General features: G+C 36.7%; 1 protein-coding gene across 8 annotated transcripts in view; it reads right to left on the bottom strand.

Moving 5' to 3' along the window:
- The window catches only part of OPHN1 (oligophrenin 1), a 532200-nt gene that overhangs the window by 115959 nt on the left and 395101 nt on the right, over positions 1-21140 (bottom strand). For all 8 annotated transcript variants that reach the window (XR_002074899.2, XM_053891532.1, XM_053891531.1 and 5 more), the window contains one exon: positions 18126-18285. Coding sequence is in view for 7 of the 8 variants with exons in the window: in XM_053891532.1 (XP_053747507.1) it covers positions 18126-18285 (160 nt within the window). In the remaining variant the exon portion in view is untranslated. The remainder of the gene's footprint in view (positions 1-18125; positions 18286-21140) is intronic.

Genomic DNA, 21140 nt, shown 5'->3' with positions numbered 1-21140 from the left:
CAAAGCAGCACAAGCCTGGAAGTGTGCAAGTAGCCCAGACAGGGGCCACACAACTCCACAGTGAGTCCTGCCCCTGGAAGAGGGGAAGATAATGTACACACCAGTCTGACTGAGGCCCAGTGGTGGGCTGGGGACAGATATTGGGTGTGATGGCGGCCCCACCCACCAACACAAGTTACTCTGGACAGCACAGGGAAAGTGTTCTGCAGTTGGGAGCCACCCCAGGGACTACCCAAAATGACAAAACAGAAGAATTCTCCTCAAAAGAAACTCCAGGAAGTAGCGACAGCTAACGAATTGATCAAAAACGATTTAAGCAATATAATGGAACAAGAATTTAGAACAATAGTCATTGAATTAATCGCTGGGCTTGAAAAAGTATAGAGGACAGCAGAAAATCTATTGCTACAGAGATCAAGGGACTAAGAAATAGTCATGAGGAGGTAAAAAAATGCTACAAGGGAGTTGCAAAATAAAATGGAGGCAACCACAGCTCAGATTGAAGAGGCAGAGGAGAGAATAGGTGAATTAGAAGATAAAATTATGGAAAAAGAGGAAGCTGAGAAAAAGAGACAAAAAAATCCATGAGTATGAGGGGAGAATTAGAGAACTAAGTGATGCAATCAAACAGAACAATATCCGTATTATAGGAATTCCAGAAGAGGAAGAGAGAGAGGAAGTGGCTGAAGGTGTACTTGAACAAATCATAGCTGAGAACTTCTGGATCTGAGGAAGGAAAAAGGCATTGAAATCCAAGAGGCACAGAGAACTCCCTTGAGACGTAACTGGAATAGATCTTCTTCATGACATATCATAGTGAAACTGGCAAAATACAAGGATAAAGAGAGAATTCGGAAAGTAGCTAGGGATAAACAGGCTCTAACTCATAAAGGGAGACCCTGCAGATCTATCTGCTGAAACTTGGCAGTACAGAAAGGAATGGCAGGAAATCCTCAATGTGATGAACAGAAAAAATATGGAGCTGAGAATCCTTTATCCAGCAAGTCTGTCGTTCAGAATAGAAGGAGAGATAAAGGTTTTCCCAAACAAAGAAAAACTGAAGGAATTCATCACCACTAAACCAGACCTACAAGAGATCCTAAGGAGGATTCTGGAGTGAAATGTTGCAAGGACCAAAAAGTACCAGAGACATCACTATAAGCATGAAACCTACAGACATCACAATGACTCTAAACCCATATCTTTCAATAATAACACTGAATGTAAATGCACTAAATGCTCCAACCAAAAACCTAGGGTATCAGAATGGACAAAAAAAAAAACAAAAAAAAAACAAAAAACAAAAAAACAAGACCCATCTATTTGCTGTCTACAAGAGACTCATTTTAGACCTGATGAAACCTTCAGATTGAAAGTGAAGGGATGGAGAACTATCTATCATGCTACTGGAACTCAAAAGAAAGCTGGAGGAGCCATACTTCTATCAGACAAACTAGACTTTAAATTAAAGGCTGTAACAAGAGATGAAGAAGGGCATTATATAATAATTACAGGGTCTATCCATCAGAAAGAGCTAACAATTTTAAATATCTATGCACCAAATACGGACACCCCTAAATATATAAAACAATCACAAACATAAGCAATCTTATTGATAAGAATGTGGTAACTGCAGGGGAATTTAATACCCTACTTACAACAATGGATAGATCATCTAGACACAGGATCAATAAAGAAACAAGGGCCCTGAATGATACATTGGATCAGATGGACTTGACAGATATATTTTGAACTCTGCATCCCAAAGCAACAGAATATACTTTCTTCTCGAGTGCACATGGAACATTCTTCAAGATAGATCACATACTGAGTCACAAAACAGCCCTTCATAAGTATAAAAGAATTGAGATCATACCATGCATACTTTCAGACCACAATTCTATGAAGCTTGAGATCAAACACAGTAAAAAGTCTGGAAAACCTCCAAATGCATGGAGGTTAAAGAACACCCTACAAAAGAACGGATGGGTCAACCAGGCAATTATAGAGAAGAAATTTAAAAATATATGGAAACAAATGAAAATGAAAATACAACAATCCAAACGCTTTGGGATGCAGTGAAGGCAGTCCTGAGGGGAGAATACATTGCAATCCAGGCGTATCTCAAGAAACAAGAAAAATCCCAAATACAAAATCTAACAGCACACCTAAAGGAAATAGAAGCAGAACAGCAAAGACACCCCAAGCCCAGTTGAAGAAGACAAATAGTACAGATCAGAGCAGAAATAAACAATATAGAATCTAAAAAACTGTAGAGCAGATCAATGAAACCAACGAGTTGTTTTTTTGAAAAAATAAGCAAAATTGATAAACCTTTAGCCAGGCTTCTCAAAAAGAAAACGGAGATGACCCAAATAGATAAAATCATGAATGAAAGTGGAATTATTACAACGAATCCCTCAGAAATACAAGCAATTATCAGAGAATACTATAAAAAAATTATATGCCAACAAACTGGACAACCTGGAAGAAATGGACAAATTCCTCAGCACCCACACACTTCCAAACCTCAAACCGGAAGAAATAGAAAATTTGAACATACCCATAACAAGCAAAGAAATCGAATCACTTATCAAAAATCTCCCAACAAATAAAAGTCCCGGAACAGAAGGCTTTCCAGGGGAATTCTACCAGACATTTAAAGCAGAGATCATACCTATTCTTCTCAAGCTGTTCCAAAAAATAGAAAGGGAAGGAAAACTCCCAGACTCATTCTATGAAGCCAGCATTACTTTGATTACTTTGGACGTGAATTAAAAAAAAATAAAATAAAAAAGCAAGGGTTCCTCTCCTTCCTTCTGGGCATTTGTTTATGGTTTTGCCATAACCTACTTGTCTGGGATTGTAATTCTCTGCTTTTTCCAAATAAACCCTTTTTTGCTTCTAAAAAAAAAAAAAGAACATTTAAAATGCAATGAATCATGCAATGAGCTTCCATGTCTCCCTACTACCTTCAAAATAAAGACTGACAACTTAGTCAAGCATACAAGATGCATTATCTGACTACCAAATGCTAAAATTAGAAGAATATCTTCTAATAAAACTTGTCATGGTCTGTGTAGGTGACCCTTAAGCAACTCTTGACTCAAATTTCCTTGGTCTTTTGATCACCAATGACCTTCACCTCCAATTCAGGTACATATTTTCATGAATGTAATGAAGATCTTGAGGTGGTAACTGCCTGACCCTGATCTCAGGTTCTAAATCTGAATTCCAATACTCATTCTGTGACAATGGACAAGTCACAACTTCTCTGTGTCTGGGATTTTTCCTATGTGATATTAGGTGTAAATTTCCTAATATGTTTCAAGTGCTGCAAACAGTGTTTGACACATAGTAAGGGCCTTCTAAGTATTAGCTAATACTTTCTTGTCATCACCTGGAAATTTGCTTTATCTTTGACATTTAAATACTAGTATTCAACTTTGATGACAAGTTATTCTTCTAGCAAACTCAAGCTTTCACTCTCTCTATTCCTGGTCTTTAATACTGATACCTCTACTTCCTTGATAATTCCACTTTCTCTGAGTCTACTAATTACCTCACTTCCTTCCCCTCATTGTCAGATTGGTCTAAATGGTGGATCATAAACAACTAACTCAACATTTTTGGGTCTTGTTCATTTTCTGCATTTCCTTAAATACACCAGTGCTGAAGGCAGCACATAATTATTCTTTTCCAGATCTACACACTTGCTTTTGAGCAGTCTTGCGTGGGGAAGTGAAGACCCACCATGGATGGTACCACTCTAGATTTATAGTATATATAGTTTTTTTTTTTAATAACAGCCCTGTAACATGTCCTTGGTCAGCTCTTTCCATTCCGTAATAGACTGTTCTAAACTTTCTCTTACTCTTTTCAAGCCTCCACCTCACACCCATTTACCTTTGCTGTCAGAAGATAAGATAAACTTACATTTTACTTCAGAAAATAAAGTACAGTAATCATTATGTTTCTCAGTTTTCACAGACACTGCTTCCTCATGCCCCCAGCTTGCAAACTCATATGCATCTATTCCTATTTCCCTTCTTTTGTAAAAGGTCATCCAAAGCAATCCTTCTTCAAGTAATCTGGAAGCCATGTGCTCAAAGCTCCGTAAGGACCTCCCTCCATCAATTATCTTCTCACTTGGATCTTCAATCACTTCCATCATACTAATTCTACTCCCCCTGGTTTATAAACATGTACAAATTTACCAGCCTTAAAAATATTATCTCTTGAATAAATATCTTTTAGCCATTGTTTCCAATTTTTCTCTCCTTTTACAACTAAGCTACTTGATGCTCATTTCCTCACCTACCACTAAATATTTAAAAATAATTTATTATTAAATATTTAAGATAGATAAGGGATTAAAAATATTGTAACAAAACCTGTGTAACTACCACTCATTTTAAGATCAATAACCCTCACCAATTGCACTCCCTTTTTCCTCACAGCAGAAACCACTATAATGTAATGAAGTTTTTGGTGACTAAAGATTAAATAAGTGCACAAGGATAATACACATACATTCAAATTTTAACCTAGTAAAAACAATCTGCCACCCATCTCTCAAATCAAATAGACACCTGTTATGGACTAAAATGTGCTCCCATTCATATTTTGAAGCCTTTACCCCCAAGGTGACTGTATTTGGAGACAGAGCCTTTAAACAGTAATTAGGGTTAAATGAGGTCATAAAGGTGGAGCCCTAACCCAATATGACTAGTGTCTACATAAGGGCACAGTGATAAGGCTACCATCTGAAAACCAAGGAGAAAGGCCTCAGAAGAAGACAACTTCCTAGCACCTCAGCACCTTGATTTCAGACTTTCAGCCTTCATAACTGTGAGAAAATAAATTTCTGTTGTTTAAGCCACTCAGTATGTGGCATTTTGTTATTACAGCCCTAGCAAACTAACATAACCATGAAAAGATAACCAATCTCATTCATAATTTCAAAAATTGAAAACAATGAAATATAATTATTCATTTATAATTCAGATAACATTAACACATTTGGTAATTTGGTAAGTTTATTGAGAATGTGAAGAAATAGGCCAAATACTGATGGTGCCAATATATATCAGTAAAAGTGTTTTTTAACTTTTTATTTTCGAATGATTTTAGACTTACAGGAAATATGCAAAGATAGAACAGAGTTTCTGTATAACTTTCATCCAGATTCCCCTAATGTTAACATATTTCATAATCATAATATAATTATCAAAAAGGAGATTAACACTGACATAAAAATATTAACTAACCTACAGTTTTTATTTGAATTTTGTCAGTTTTCACATAATATCTTTTTTTCATGGTTTAGAATGCAATCCAGGATCCCATGAAGCATTAAGCTGTCATGTCACTTTAGTCTCTTCCTGTGATACTTACTTAATCTTTGTCTTTCTTGACCATAACACTTTTGAAGAGCAGTGATGTGGTAGACATATTAATGATACCCAAGATGTTCATGTGTTAATCCCCAGAAACTGCTATTATGTTAACTTATGTGGCAAAAAAGACTTTGCAGATATGATTAAAGTCAGGATTTTGAGATGGGAAGATTATGTTGGATTATCTCCATAGGCCCAATATAATCACAAGGGTCTGGCAGGAGTGTCAGAGAGATAAGGTGATGTGATGACAGAGCAGAGGTGAGTTAGTGAAGGAGAGAGAAAGAGAGAGAGAGGGAGAGAGAGAGAGAGAAATTAATCTGAAGATGCTGTGCTTTGAAAATAAAGGAAGGAGCCACAAACCATGGAATGCAGACTTCTAAAAGCTGGAAAGGGCTAAGAGAGATGCAGCATAGCCAACTAATTTTATATTTGTGACCTCCAGACCTGTTAAGACAATACATTTGATTTCTTTTAAGCCACAAGGTTTGTGGTTATTTTTTTACAGCAGTAATAAGAAATTAATATAAATTTTGGTACCTATAAACGATGTGCTGTCACACAAAATACGTTAAAATTGTGGAAGTCAAAATTGTAATAAAATTGTCGAGGTGGCTTTGTAATCAGGCAGTAATCAGAATTTGGTGGAGGGCATGATAGAAATAGTCTAGACTGCCTTGAACAAATTGTGAGAATGTTCATATTAACAATTCTGCTATTGAAGGCTCAGAAGGAGGTGAAGAGCACAATATAGAAAATGTATATTGTCTTAGGGCACACTGAAATTCTTATAAACAGACTATTGGTAGAATTACAGATTTTAAAGATACTGCTGACAAGGGTTCAGAAAAAAATGAACATTTTATTAGAAACTGAAGGAAAAAGGATTCTTGCTATAACAATGGCAGAAAGCATAGCTGAGTTGTGTCCTACAATTATGTGGGAAGCAGAACTAATAAGCAGTGAACTTAGTTATTTAGCTGAAGAGATTTGCAAGCAAAGTATCAAAGGTATAGCCTGGTTTCCTCTTGCTGTTTATACTAAAACATGAGAACAAAGACATAAATTGAGTAAAGAACTGTTAAGCAAAAGGGGAGTATGTCTTCTAGAAGTAGATAATTTAGGAAAGCCTACACAGATTTCAAAAAATTCTAAAATTAGGAGATTCATTGTAAGAAAAACATGTTCTGAAGAGAAAGCCAAGGATATGGCTAAATAGATTTTGCTAGTGACTCAGAAGGATCAAAAGATCACAGTAGTTACAAAGGGGGCTCTTAAAAGAGATTATACATGTGGCTCCTCATCCCTTTATCTAGTTCAATAAAAGCCAAAATTAGAGATGGGATGGCTAAGGGGATTATTTAGGAAAGACTTGTGGAGAAGCTTCTTGCCTAATGGAATGAATCTCAATGACATACCTGGGGTACCCACAGAATTTTGAGGATGTTATACCAAGATAAACACTGCCAGGTTGGCTTCAAAGGGACAGATAGTAGATGAAATGAAAGAAGGTGGTCAGACCTTCAAATGCTACAAGCAGGAAACAGGCTGATATAGCTACTCAGCTTCAAACACATGCTACTTTTCATGAAAAAGGAAGGATGACTCAGAGGGTGGAGATATAAGCCCAAAGGATTGAGCCACAATTCACAGAGAATTATTCCAGGCCTTGAAACCTAAAAAAAAAAAAAAATGTGCCCATTTGAATTTCAAAATTGCTTGGTATTGGTGGCTCATTTTTCCTTCCATTTTCTCCCCTTTCTAATGGGAATATCTATAACTACTATCTTATATCTGTCCTACCACTGTATTTTGGGAGCAAATTACTTGTTTTCTAGGTTCATAGGTGAACAGATGGTAAGAAATTTCAACCTGGGATGAATTATAACAAGAGATTCACCCATATCTAGTTTATATTATTTAGATGATGAGATTTGTGACTTCTGAGCAGATAATAATTAGATGACATTTTGGACTTGAGTTTATGCTATTATCAGTTGAGACTGTGGGGGAACATGGAATAGTCTGGATGTATTTTATATGTGGGATGGATGTAAATATTTTGGGGCCAGAGGGTGAATTGCAGTGGACAGAATAATCATCCCCCAAAATGTTCCTATCCTAATCCCCAGAACCTGTAAATAGGTCACCTTACATGGAAAAAGGGCACACAACTGGTCAGTTATTTTGTATGATTCAGTCAACTTGGGGTTTTAAATGTCTTCTCATGGTTAGATTTAGGCTATGCACTTTTAGGAATAAGTGATGCTGTACCCCCTCAGTGCATCATATTAATGGTACAAGATATTAATATATCTTATCACTGGTGATGTCAGACTTTTCCACCATAAAAACACTATTTTTCCCTGTCTCATTAATAAGTATCTTGCAGAGAGATATTTCGAGACTATGTAGATATTCTGATTCTTGCCATATTTTGATCAACTAATTTCAGTATTCTTTAATGATTCTTGCCTGCAAATACTGTGTTATTTACTATAGTGATTTGCTATTTTTCTTATTCATCCTATTTTGTTAAATAAAATTCTATGATAAGAAAGAGCTGTTAATTCTTCCTCCCCTGTGTTTGTTTTATATCAGTATGAAATCATACATGTTTACTTTTTTTCTCTGGATTATAATTCAATACTATCATTATTTTTTTGCTCAAATATTCTCATTTTGACCATTGGGATCAATTTCATGTTGGCTCCTGTGTCCTTTCATTGTGTCCTTGCAATTTGTTAGTATTTCCTTACTTTCTGGCACCAAAAGACATTCTAATATCATTTCTTATTTCCCATTCTCCAGACCTGGCATCAGCTATTTCTCCAAACAGTTCTGGTTATTTTATTGGAGAATGGTATTTAGAAACCAAGATCTGGCTACTAAATGTGCTTATTATTACTGAAATGGCACTGCTTCTAGGCCCTCTTAGCAGACACAGATACATAATTATATTTACTTCTATGTTTATCTGTATATTTCTAAAAAATGAGTTCCCATTCTTTCCATTCCAATCAAATACCACAGATATAATTGTAATCTTCACCCTTTGTTTATTTTTAATGTCTGTCTCCAGTAGCAATAAATCTAGTTTTTAATATTAATAATATTTATTTAATCCTAGAATATAAAAACATTAGTTTCAGAATTGCTAACCCATACCTGTTGACTTTGTTATCAGCATTCTGTAATTTTTCAGCATATAAATCCTATACATATTTTATTAGACTTACACCTAAGTATTTCACTTGTTTTGAGAGTTTGTAAAATAGACTGTATTTTTAATTAATTTACCACACATTTATTGCTAGTATATAAAAAATACAATTGATTTTTGCATGTTGGCCTTGTACCCTGTAACCTTGATAAATTCCTTTTTTAGTTTGTAGGAGGTTTTCTTAATAGATTCCTTGAGATTTTCTATATAGACAATCATCCCAGCAGCAAATAGAGAAAGTTATATTTCTTCTGTTCTGATATATATGTGTTTTATCTTCTTTTCCTGCCAAATTGCACTGGGTAAAAATTCTATTACTATGTTGAATAGCAGTGGTGAGAGAAATTGTTCGTATGTTATTCTCACTCTTAAAAGGAAAGCATTAATATTTCAACATAAAGTCTGATATTAGCTATAGGGTTTGTTTGTTTATTATCTATTTATTTATCTATTTATTTTTGTAGATGTTCTTTACCAAGTTGAGGACGTTATCTCTATTACTAATTTGCTGAGTTTTTGTTGTGTGTTTTTTTTGTGTGTGTGTGTGTGTGTGAATGTATGTTGATTTCTTCAAATACTCTGCATAAATAGGTATGTTCATGTGATTTTGCTTCTTTAACCTGTTAATTTGGTAGATTATATTGATTGATTTTCAAATCAATTCTGCTTCCTTGGCCATTATGTGTACACACACACACACACACACACACATATATATATATATATATATATATATATATATATATATATATATATATATATATTTGGTGAGCTCTATCTGCTAACATATTGTATGAATTTCTAAAAACTTATTTATTTAAATTCTAGTTAATATACAGTGTAGCATTGGTTTCAGGAGTAGAACCCAGTGATTCATCACTTACATATAATAACCAGTGTTCATCCCAACAGGTGCCCTCCTTAATGCCCATCAGCCATTTAGCTCATCCCCCACCCACCTCCCCTCCAGCAACCCTGTTTGTTCTATTTAACGTTCTCTTATGGTTTGCTTCCATCTCTGTGTTTATCTTATATTTACATTTCTCCCCCTATGTTCATATGTTTTGTTTCTTAAATTGCAAATATGAGTGAAACCATATGATACTTGTCTTTCTCTGACGGACATATTTCACTTAGCATAATACAATCTAGTTCAATCCATGCTGTTGAAAATGTCAAGATTTCATTCTATTTGATTGCTGTGTAGTATTCCAGTGTGTGTGTGTGTGTGTGTGTGTGTGTATGCCACATTTTCTTTATCCATTAATCAGTTGATGGACATTTGGGTTCTTTTCATGATTTGGCTATTGTTGATGAGCGTGCTGCTATAAACACTGGGGTGCATTGCCCTTCGAATCAGCACTTTTGCATCCTTTGGATAAATACCTAGTGGTGCAATTGCTGGGACATAGGGTAAGTTCTATTTTTAATTTTTGAGGAATCTCCATACTGTTTTCCAGAGTGGCTCCACCAGTTTTCCAAAGTGGCTGCACGAGCATTACCACCAACAGTGGTAATGCAGAGAGTGCCCCTCTCTGCATCCTTACCAACATCTGCTGTTTCCTAAGTTGATAATTTTAGCCATTCTGACAGGTGTGAGGTGGCATATCATTGTGGTTTCGATTTAGATTTCCTGTACTGTTGAGCATCTTTTTATGTGTCTGTTAGCCATCTGGACGTCTTCTTTGGAAAAGTGTCTATTCATGTCTTCTGCCCATTTCTTCACTGGATTATTTATTTTTGGGGTGTTAAGTTTGATAAGTTCTTTATAGATTTTGGATACTAACCCTTTATCCAATATGTCATTTGCAAATATCTTCTCCCATTCTGTCAGTTGCCATTTAGTTCTGTTGATTCCTTCACTGTTTTTATCTTGATGAAGATTTTTATCTTGATGAGGTCCCAATAGTTCACTTTTAACTTTTGTTTCCCTTGCCTCCGGAAACATATTTAGCAAGAAGTTGCTGTAGCCGAGGTCAAAGAGGTTGTTCTCTCTCTGTCTACTCCTCTAGGATTTTGATGGTTTGCTGTCTTACATTTAGGTCTTTCAACCATTTTGAATTTATTTTTGTGTATGGCATAAGAAAGTGGTCCTCATCCATTTTGAATTTATTTTTGTGTATGGCATAAGAAAGTGGTCCAGTTTCATTATTCTGCATGTCACTGTCCAGTTTTCCCACACCATTTGCTAAAGAGACTGTAGTTTTTCCATTGGATACTCTTTCCTGCTTTGTTGAAGATTAGTTGGCCATAAATTTGTGGGTCCATTTCTGGGTTCTATATCCTGTTCCATTGATCTATATGTCTGTTTTTGTGCCAGCACCATACTGTCTTGAAGATTATAGCTTTGTAATACAGCTGGAAGTCTGGGATTGTGATGCCTTCTGCTTTGTTTACTTTTTGAACATTACTTTGGCTATTCAGGGTCTTTTATGGTTCCACAGAAATTTTAGAATTGTTTTTTCTAGCTCTTTGAAGAATACTGGTGTTTTTTGATAGGGATTGCATTGAATAGATTGCTTTGGGTAATATAGATATTTTAACAATATTTGTTTTTTCAATCCATGAGCATGGAATGTTCTCCCTTTTCTTTGTATCTTCTTCAATTTCTTTCAATAATCTTTCTATAGTTTTCAGCATACCAATCTCTACTTCTTTGGTTCCGTTTATTCCCAGATATATTAGGGTTTTAGTGCAATTGTGAATACCCTCTGCTTTTCTTTCTTGTTCTTATACAGCTGTATACATCTCAGTTTTGCTCATCTGAGTGGGGTGAGATTGTAGTTAGATCTTCATAGTGCTCTGAGAGGATGGAGAAACTGGTTGCTCACTTCATTCTTCCTTTCCTGGTGAGGGGAAGGTTTTCTAGCTGGGAAATTCCTTCTTGGCACTGAACAACACTATCTTGTAGAATGGGATGATGTAAGCAAAATGAAGTTAGTTTTCTTTCTCTTCTTATGCAGTTATTCTCAGATTTTTTAGTTCCATTGTGTTGCTAAAACTACCTATGTGAATTCTAGAGGTCTCCAAGAGCTATTTTTGCTCACAGATATCTATACAATCATTGATAACATTGGAGGATGGGGTAGCTGGGTTCTTCAATCTTGCCATTATTCCCTCCAAGCCTTATGTTGCTTTTTTGTTAATGATTTTTAGTTTTATTCCATTGGGGTCAGTAAAACACCATGCATACTTTTATTTTTTAATGTTTTTGGTTTGTTATATGGCCCAGGATATGGTCTATCTTGGTATGTGTTCCATGGCTACTTGAAAATAATGTATATTCTGCTGTTGGTGGCTGGAGCATTGTATAAATCCTGTTGGTTGATAGTGTTCTTGAATTCTTCTAAATATTTTATGATTTTTCTATCTAGTTGCTCTTTCAGTTGTTGAGAGGGTTATTAAAGTCTTCAAGTATAATTGTGGATTTTTCTATTTTTCCTTTCAGCTCTATAAATTTTTGTTTCATGTAATTTGAAGGTTTATTGTTACTACATAAACATTTAGGATTGCTATGTCTTCTTGAACACTTTTTAGAATTCCAGTTTATCTACAGTGTTTCTGAGTGTACCTCTTTGTATAGATTTTTAGTGGTTGCATTAGGTATACATATATACTCATCACAGGTTACAGGTGTCAATATTTTACCTGTTTGGTTAAATGTACAAACCTTACCTCCTTTGATATTCTTTATACTCCTTCTTTTATAAAACAATTGTCTTAAACACTTCTTTCACATACATTTAGAATCACATCAGATCATACTGTAAATTTTATTTCAATAAAGCTGGAAAAATTGCTTTAACCATCAAACATAATTGAGAACACTCAAGAGGAAAAGGAAAGTCTATTAAATTTACCCATATTTTTGTTTTTCCTATTGTTTATTTTTCCTTCCTGATATTCCAAGATTCCTTCTTTTATTGTATCTTTTTTGTTTAGAGAACTCCCTTTAGCCATTTTTTACGATAGGACTGCTGGCTACATTTTCTCTTAGTCTTCTATTGTTCTAGCCTTAGTCTTCTGTTGTTTGGATTCTGTTATTCTAACAGTTCAGTTTCTTTCTTTTTCTTTCAGAGAAGAGAGAGAGAGAGAGAGAGGTTGAGAGAGAGAGAGAGAGAGGGAGAGCGCCAGGGAGGGCCAAAGAGAGGGAGATAATCTTCACACTGGGTGCGGAGCCTGATGTGGAGCTCAATCTCACAACCATGAGATCATGACCTGAGTTAAAATCAAGAACCAGACACTTAACCAACTGAGCCACTCAGACACCCCTTAGTTTTTTTCCCCTGTCCTCCCCCATTCTATTGTTAAGCCCATCCACTGGTTTTTAGAATATAGTTTATTGTATTTTTCAGTTCTATAATTTTCACTTGGTTATTTTTTATATCTTTTATATCATTTTTATACCCTCTATTTAGTTGCTGAATCTGTATTTCTTTGAAGAAACTTTTTATTACTTTGCTGAGATTCTCTTTTTTTTCTTTCAAATGTATTCCTAATGGTTCATTAAAGCATTTTTATAATGGCTACTTTAAAATTCTTGTCAGATAATTAGCATCTGTGTCATCTTGGTGCTGATATTCATTGATGGTCTTTTCTCATTCATGTTGTAATCTTCCTGGTTCTTGGTATTATTTTGACAAATGATTTTCAACTGAAGCCTGCAGACTTGGGGTATTATGTGACTCTTGTTCTTGTATCTTCGGTTATAGCCAGCTTCCTCTGACACTGGCACTATAGGGAAGAAGGAGCACTGCCTCATTACTGCCAGGACTGAGTGAAAGTCCAGGCCTCTATTGACATTCCAATGGAAGGGAAGAACTTCTTGTTACTGATAGGTAGGAGTTCAGACTTCCCACTTAGGCCTCTGCTGATACCTCTCTGGCTGGAGGGAGATGGATATCTCATTTTTCTTCCCAAAATGGTATCCTCTACACTGACACTACAGTGTGCTAGCCATATTACCACTGAATGGTGGTTAAAAATCTGTATTTCTACCAGGTCTCCTCTGATGCTACTCCAGTGCCAAATAGGTATGGTTGTCCAGGTGCTTCATGTGGTCTCCACTGACATGATTAGGAGTGTGGGAAAGTGTCTCATTACCACCAGGTGAGGATGAAATTCTGGCTCCTCACTTGGTATTCTTGAGACTACCACATGGAGTCAGGGGAGGGAGGCTCAGGTGCCTTGTTACAGACTTGCAAAGGTAGAAGTCTACCTTCCCTGTGCAGTCTTTGCTGGAAGGGGTGGGAGTGGGGCCACAATTTTTCTGTACTATTTTGCTGGAGTAGAGATGTTATTATCTGAACATTTTCTGTGTTGTGGGGCTGTCCCTTTCCTGGTCCTTTGGCTAGAGAGTGTAGGCTTTTGTTGATACCTTTTTTTTGACTGCACCTGTTGGTGTTCTTAGGCTGTCAGCTTCTACACTACCCAATCTGGAAGACATGAGGCAAAAACAAAATCCAGATGACTCAAGGCCATGTCATTCCTCAGGTCCTAAGGTTCCTAGCCAATCTGGTCTGCCTTCCTCCCTCCATATTTAGAGTATTCTTGTGACTGATTATGTGTGTGTGTGTGTGTGTGTGTGTGTGTGTTTTCTTTATGGTATTTTTTGGCATGTACATCTATTGCTTATATTTTTAAAAAATTAACAACTTTTAAAGCAGTAGATTATTTTCAGTGATTGTCCTACATAACATGTCTTGATAAATTGAGACTACTCTTCACTCTTTCCTTCCTAAGACTCTCTCTTTTCCAGGGGTCTGTGGCTCCCCTATCTCCTAGTTCTTTCATTGACGATTCCTTCTAAATGTGTTTTATAATCTCTTCTATTGGCCCTTCAAACATTGGTACTCCTTACATTTCAATTCTTTGTCTAATATTTATTGTCTCACTACACGTATTCCATAGGCAAGAATATTTACTCACATTGTCTTAAACACCATCTCTATGTTGTTGACGTCAACTCTATTTCTCTAATCCTTCTTCTCTGACCTCAGATGTTTCACAGACATATCTATCTTAACTTGTTGTAAACTGAGTTTCTCCTCTCCCTCACCCGTATGTATCTCAGTAAATGGCAATTTCATCCTTCCAATTGCTCAAATTAAAAAAAAAAAAATCTTGAAGTCACCCATGACTCCTCTCTTTCTCCAACATTTCACATGTGATTTGTCAGCAAATCCTGTTGGCTCTGACTTCAAAATATATTTAGAATGTGACCACTTCTTACCATCTCCACTATTACTACCCTCATGCAAGATACAACCTTTTTTGATTGCATTACTGAAACAGCTTCCTAATCAGTCTCCTTCCTTCTACCCTTATATCCACACAGTATCCAGAATAGTCCTGTTAAACATAAGTCAAATTGTGTTATTTCTCTGGTCAAAAACCTCCTTATATCTTACTCAGATACAGCAAAGTCACAAAGTACTTCCAATGGATTCTAAGGACATATTGGAATCTACTCAGCTTCCCTTCTCTATTTTCTTTCTGACTCCATCTTGTTTTTTTTTTTTTTCTTAATCTTTTCTAGCTAATCAGGCCTCCTTTTTGTACTTTGAACATGATAGGCACACTTCTGCTTCAGGGATAATATACTTACCATTTCCTCAGCGTAAAATGCTTTTCCCTCAGATATCTGAATGAAATCACTCCTTTATTTCCTATGGATCTCTGCTCAAAAGTTGTCTTCTCAGTGAGGTCTTCCTGTATTTAAAATTGGAAAACCACTTTCGAATCCTTCCTATTCCCCTTATCTGTTTTATTTTTCTTCTTAATGCCCATTACCATCTAACATACTACGTATTTTACTCATTTTAAATACTGTTTTTCTACTTTTAGAATGTAAATTCCATGAGGGTTGTATCTCCAGGCCCAAAAATAGTAACTGGCAGGGGCACTTGAGTGGCTCAGTCTGTTAAGCATCTGACTCTTGATTTCGGCTCAGGTTCATGAATTCAAGCCCCACGTTGGGCTCTGCACTGACAGCATAGGGCCTGCTTGGGATTCTCCCTCTCCTTCTCTCTCTGCCCCTCCCCCATTTGCACTCGTTCTCTCTAAATAAATAAATAAATAAATAAATAAATAAATAAAATAAACTTTAAAAATAAAACAATAAAATAGTACCTGGCAAATAGTAGTTACTCAATACATATTGGTTGAATGAATATCAATTAGTCAATTAATTAATAAATGAAATTTGGGCTTTAGATCAAGAGTCAGGAAATTACAGCCCATAGGCCTGCTCCCTGTTTTGTAAATAGAGTTTTATTGGAATACTCATTTGTTTACATGTTTTTCCAATACAAAGGTAGAGTTGAACAGTTGTGAAAGATTTCTATGATCTGTGAAGCCTGAAACATTTACCATATTGTTCTTTAAGAAAAGTTTGTTACTCTTTACTTTATATAGTCAACTACTTCCTAGATACTGCCTTCTGGATATCCTTTAGGAATCTCAAGTCCAACCTGCCCCTAATTAAGTTTTTTTCCCCCCATCTTTCCCAAAACTTTAACATTCTGTATTTTTGTATGTGTGAAGGACAGTCCCATCCATCCAGTCAGCCACATCAGAAATCCAGAATTCAGACATCTTCCTCTCCCACAATTTCCATTTCCAATAACTAAGTCTTATACTTTTCCCTCTCTATTCTTTTTCCCACCACCCTGACTCAGACTACAGCTGTTTATTGCTCTCACTATAACACTACCCTCCCTCTCTGTGGTCTCTCTTTCACACCACAGTCAAGATAATGCCTTCCAAATGTAAGTCTATCCATCATACTATTCTACTTTTATGAAATGCTTTCCCAAGCTTGCAGGAACAATTCCAAACATTCCAAACTCCTCAACTAGGCAGAGTTTAGTCCTTTTAGGACCTGGCCCCTGTCTGCCTCCAATCACATCTCTGGCCACTGCTATTTTCATTTCATGTTCCAACAATACCAAATTACTTGAAGTTTTAGGCCCTTGGGCCTTTGTTCATTCTGGGTCAACTCCTCGAAAATTCCTCTTCCTATTTTCCTTTATTTCCACCTTCAGTATTAACGTAAGCTGTACTTCTCTGAAAGTACCCATCCTTGACAATCCCAAAGTGCCCTCTATGCCTAACAATATCACTGTTCAAAAATTATTGGTGAGGCAGCACTGATTAAGGATTAAGTGATTAAGGATTTCTATGCTACTTGGATTTAAACCCCAGCTCTGTTATTAGCTAAATGACCTTGGACATGTGTCTGTCACATAGTACAGGTTTATTATCATCTTCACATTTTAGCTGAAAAAATGACTATCATAGAAGTTGTTTGATGTAACACAGATAATATAACAGAAAATGCCAGCTGTTATCCAATATACATTCTCTCATTTTTCTTTTAGCATAAGAACTAAAGTCTTATCTTCGCATATGAGTGTCCCAAATAAAAACTACACTTCTCTAATTCTCTTATAGCCAGATGTGACCAGGGAATTAAATTCTGAAACGGTAAATAAAAGTGGTATATGGGGCTTCCAGGTCATGGGCTTAATGGAAAGGTTTGAATCCTTCACTTGACTTTCTTTCAACCTTTTCAAATGATATAACACAGAAGGTATTTGGCCATGCAGATGAAGCAGCACCTTGGAGATAGCAGAACAACAAGAAAGAAGGAACCTGAGTTCCCGCTCATGTCAAGTCACCATACCAGCCCTGAAACACTTCACTGGACTATTCCACAATCAAATAATAAGTGTCTCTTTTGTTGGAGCCACTGTGTTTGTATGTGGAGTCTTAGAGGCCTAACCTGTATCCCCCCAAATACAGCTAGTAAGTGGCAGAGCTTGGATTTGAACTGTGGATGCTATCCGAGTTATATCATTAGCCCCCTCCCCTGCAAAAAGTTTTTATTGAATTATGTTTTTCTAGGATGGTACTGGCTGCTAGAAAGCTTAGAGGTTGATGAAGGGCCATCTGTAACAAGTGTACAGGACTTGTCAATAAATATTTCTTGTCTAGCCTCATTCCTGGGTACATTTTCTGTCTCTATCCTTATTTCTCCTTTTCCATTTGACCTAATTATTATGTACAGTACTTCATATTTTATATGCCATATAAAATATACCACCCTAATTTTTTTTTAATGAAATGAGGTTTAAATAAGTATTAGTATTGTTTTATTTATGGTTTCATTGTACATGCACCACTTTTATATCTATCATTTTCATTTGTTTATATGGCTATCACCATATTACACTGTTAGCTCCATAAAGGCATGAATAGTTTTTGTTTTTTCTTCTTCTATATCGTGTAGCCTGGTGCCTAATAATAATTATAGAATTGAGCAATATTTTCTAAATGAATGAATTTCACAGTGTGAGAAATGTTATTAAATGCCATTGTGTCAAAACGGAATTTCCTTCCATTATCAATTTGAGCCAGGGAGGGAGACACAACTCTAAAAGGTGCCAAGGGGAAAGTGTCACATGCTTGGAGAAGTGATGGTGAGAACAGGGAATGCATACCTTGACAAAGTGCTCGATTAGGATTTCCACCACAATGTTCTGGAATTTGATGTTCATCATGGCAGCAACAGTGTCCTCCTGAGCTCTCATCAGTGTGGGCCCAAAGATCACCCCCATGTTAGAGGGGGTCATAAGATTCTCTTTGCTGTGCTCACATACACTGCCAAAAGAGGAAGAAAATGATTAACAAGACTTTCTCCAAGACCCCTTGTAACCAACCAAGACTGTGTTAGCTGATATAGGGGGTAAGAGAAACTAAATAGTAAGGAAAAAAAGGAGAGTCCAAAATATATATGAGAATAAAATACTACAAAAGAAGCAAATAGCAAAGAATAAAAGTTAGTATATAATTAGGGGCCAAAGTGAGACACATCTAACTTAGTAGCACTGTAGGAGTTAAGAGAAGGAGGGTGGGCAGCTATAGTTAGAAAGTATTTGGGAAGACAGGAGAAAAGCAAGACAGCATTCCAGGCAAGAAGTACAGCATGTATAAAGCACATATAAAAAACAATAAAGCACACAGATAAATGTATACCAGCTTCGCCAGTCAGGAATCTAGCATTTTCCCTACCCCTAGTTTGAAAGCAAAAAACTCTAAGGGCTGGAAGGGATACTTTTTTTTTTTTTTCAATATATGAAGTTTATTGTCAAATTGGTTTCCATAAAACACCCAGTGCTCATCCCAAAAGGTGCCCTCCTCAATACCCATCACCCACCCTCCCCTCCCTCCCACCCCCCATCAACCCTCAGTTTGTTCTCAGTTTTTAAGAGTCTCTTATGCTTTGGCTCTCTTCCACTCTGACCTCTTTTTTTTTCTTCCCCTCCCCCAAGGGTTTCTGTTAAGTTTCTCAGGATCCACATAAGAGTGAAAACATATGGTATCTGTATTTCTCTGTATGGCTTATTTCACTTAGCATAACACTCTCCAGTTCCATCCATGTTGCTACAAAGGGCCATATTTCATTCTTTCTCATTGCCACGTAGTACTCCATTGTGTATATAAACCACAATTTTTTAATCCATTCATCAGTTGATGGACATTTAGGCTCTTTGCATAATTTGGCTATTGTTGAGAGTGCTGCTATAAACATTGGGGTACAAGTGCCCCTATGCATCAGTACTCCTGTATCCCTTGGGTAAATTCCTAGCAGTGCTATTGCTGGGTCATAGGGTAGGTCTATTTTTAATTTTTTGAGGAACCTCCACACTGTTTTCCAGAGTGGCTGCAACAGTTTCATTCCCACCAACAGTGCAAGAGGGTTCCTGTTTCTCCACATCCTCTCCAGCATCTATAGTCTCCTGATTTGTTCATTTTGGCCACTCTGACTGGCGTGAGGTGATATCTGAGTGTGGTTTTGATTTGTATTTCCCTGATAAGGAGCGACGTTGAGCATCGTTTCATGTGCCTGTTGGCCATCCGGATGTCTTCTTTAGAGAAGTGTCTATTCATGTTTTCTGCCCATTTCTTCACTGGGTTATTTGTTTTTCGGGTGTGGAGTTTGGTGAGCTCTTTATAGATTTTGGATACTAGCCCTTTGTCTGATATGTCATTTGCAAATATCTTTTCCCATTCCGTTGGTTGCCTTTTAGTTTTGTTGGTTGTTTCCTTTGCTGTGCAGAAGCTTTTTATTGGAAGGGATACTGTAAACTAGCCCTTTATCACTGTCCTCATTTTACAGATGAAATCACACACACACACATACACACACACACACACACACACACCAAAACAAACAAAAACAAAAACAAAAACAAAACAAAACAAAGAGCTCCAAAGAAGGAAAGGGATTTCCCTGAAGTCACCATCAGTCTCATCAGAGTAGAGCCTGTAATCACTAATGTTCTAATCCCTAGTCCCTCTCCTTGCTTAAATTCTCTTTAGGGGTTTCCTACCATTTATAGGATAGGACCAACTCTTCAAAGTTGCAACTTGATGCCTGTTTCTAATCCCAATGCACAGCTTGGACTCTGAAGCTGATCGGGGTTTGAATCCTAACACTACCACATAGCTGTGCAACAGTGTTAGTAACCTAACCTCTCTGGGATTCAATTTTTCCACATGCAAAAATAGTATCCACCTTAGAGGGAAGTTGCATAGAGCTAAATTGCTTTAGCATGGTATCCTGGAAATACTGCATCAGAAAGATCTGATGTTATTGTTACCTCTACAGGAGGCTCCATTCAGGCTCTGCTGGCCTTTGACACTCTTGATATATTACACTGCTTAGATTAACATGGCTGTACCATGTTGTTACATGCCACTCCTTCTGCGTAGAATGTCTCCTTCTTCCTGGATCTAAAGAATGTCTATCCTTTGAGATACACTTCAGATGATATATCCTTCAGAGCTATCACAGCCCATTTTCTTCTTGATTGATACCATTGGCAAGCAAGTATGTTACGATTTTCTGTTTTTTTTTTTTTTTTTATCTGCCTCCTTTACTAGGTGGTAAACAACTTCCAAGTGTGTGTGACTCATACACATCAGGTGCCAATTAATTATTTTTCATGGAAATAAATGCTTCTAGTGCTTTTTCAAATACTACTGGAGGAACCAAATGAAAGATGAACAGCTGTTTGGTCAGTTTGGCTGTGGGGTGGGGAGGTAAAGCTATGAGACAACCCACCACAAACACTAATTTTCAAAACTCCCTGCTCAGGTAAAGACCCCTGAGAGGTTGACCCCATCAACAGGTTCTTGTTACTAACTGGATAATTGGGAGGGACAGAATCCCTAGACAAATCCTAATGTTAAGCCAATGACAAAGGCTGGTGAAATTCACATGATGATGAACAGCAACAATGCATAGGCATTTGTTATTGCTGGGCTGGTTATGGGTCCCTTTTAACAGTTTAAATATTTCTACAATTAACCCTTACTTTTTTAAATTTTTTTTAAATTTGTTTATTTTTGAGAGACAGAGAGAGACAGAGTGTAAGCAGGGGAGGGGCAGAGAGAGAGGGAGACACAGAATCAGAAGCAGGCTCCAGGCTCCGAGCTGTCAGCACAGAGCC

The sequence above is a fragment of the Panthera pardus genome, unplaced genomic scaffold, assembly GCF_024362965.1.
Source record: "Panthera pardus isolate Hobbes unplaced genomic scaffold, ASM2436296v1 HiC_scaffold_27, whole genome shotgun sequence".
NCBI classification, from domain to species: domain Eukaryota; kingdom Metazoa; phylum Chordata; class Mammalia; order Carnivora; family Felidae; genus Panthera; species Panthera pardus.
The sequence above is the reverse complement of the archived record's forward strand: the minus strand, read 5'-3'. Positions and strand labels throughout refer to the sequence as shown.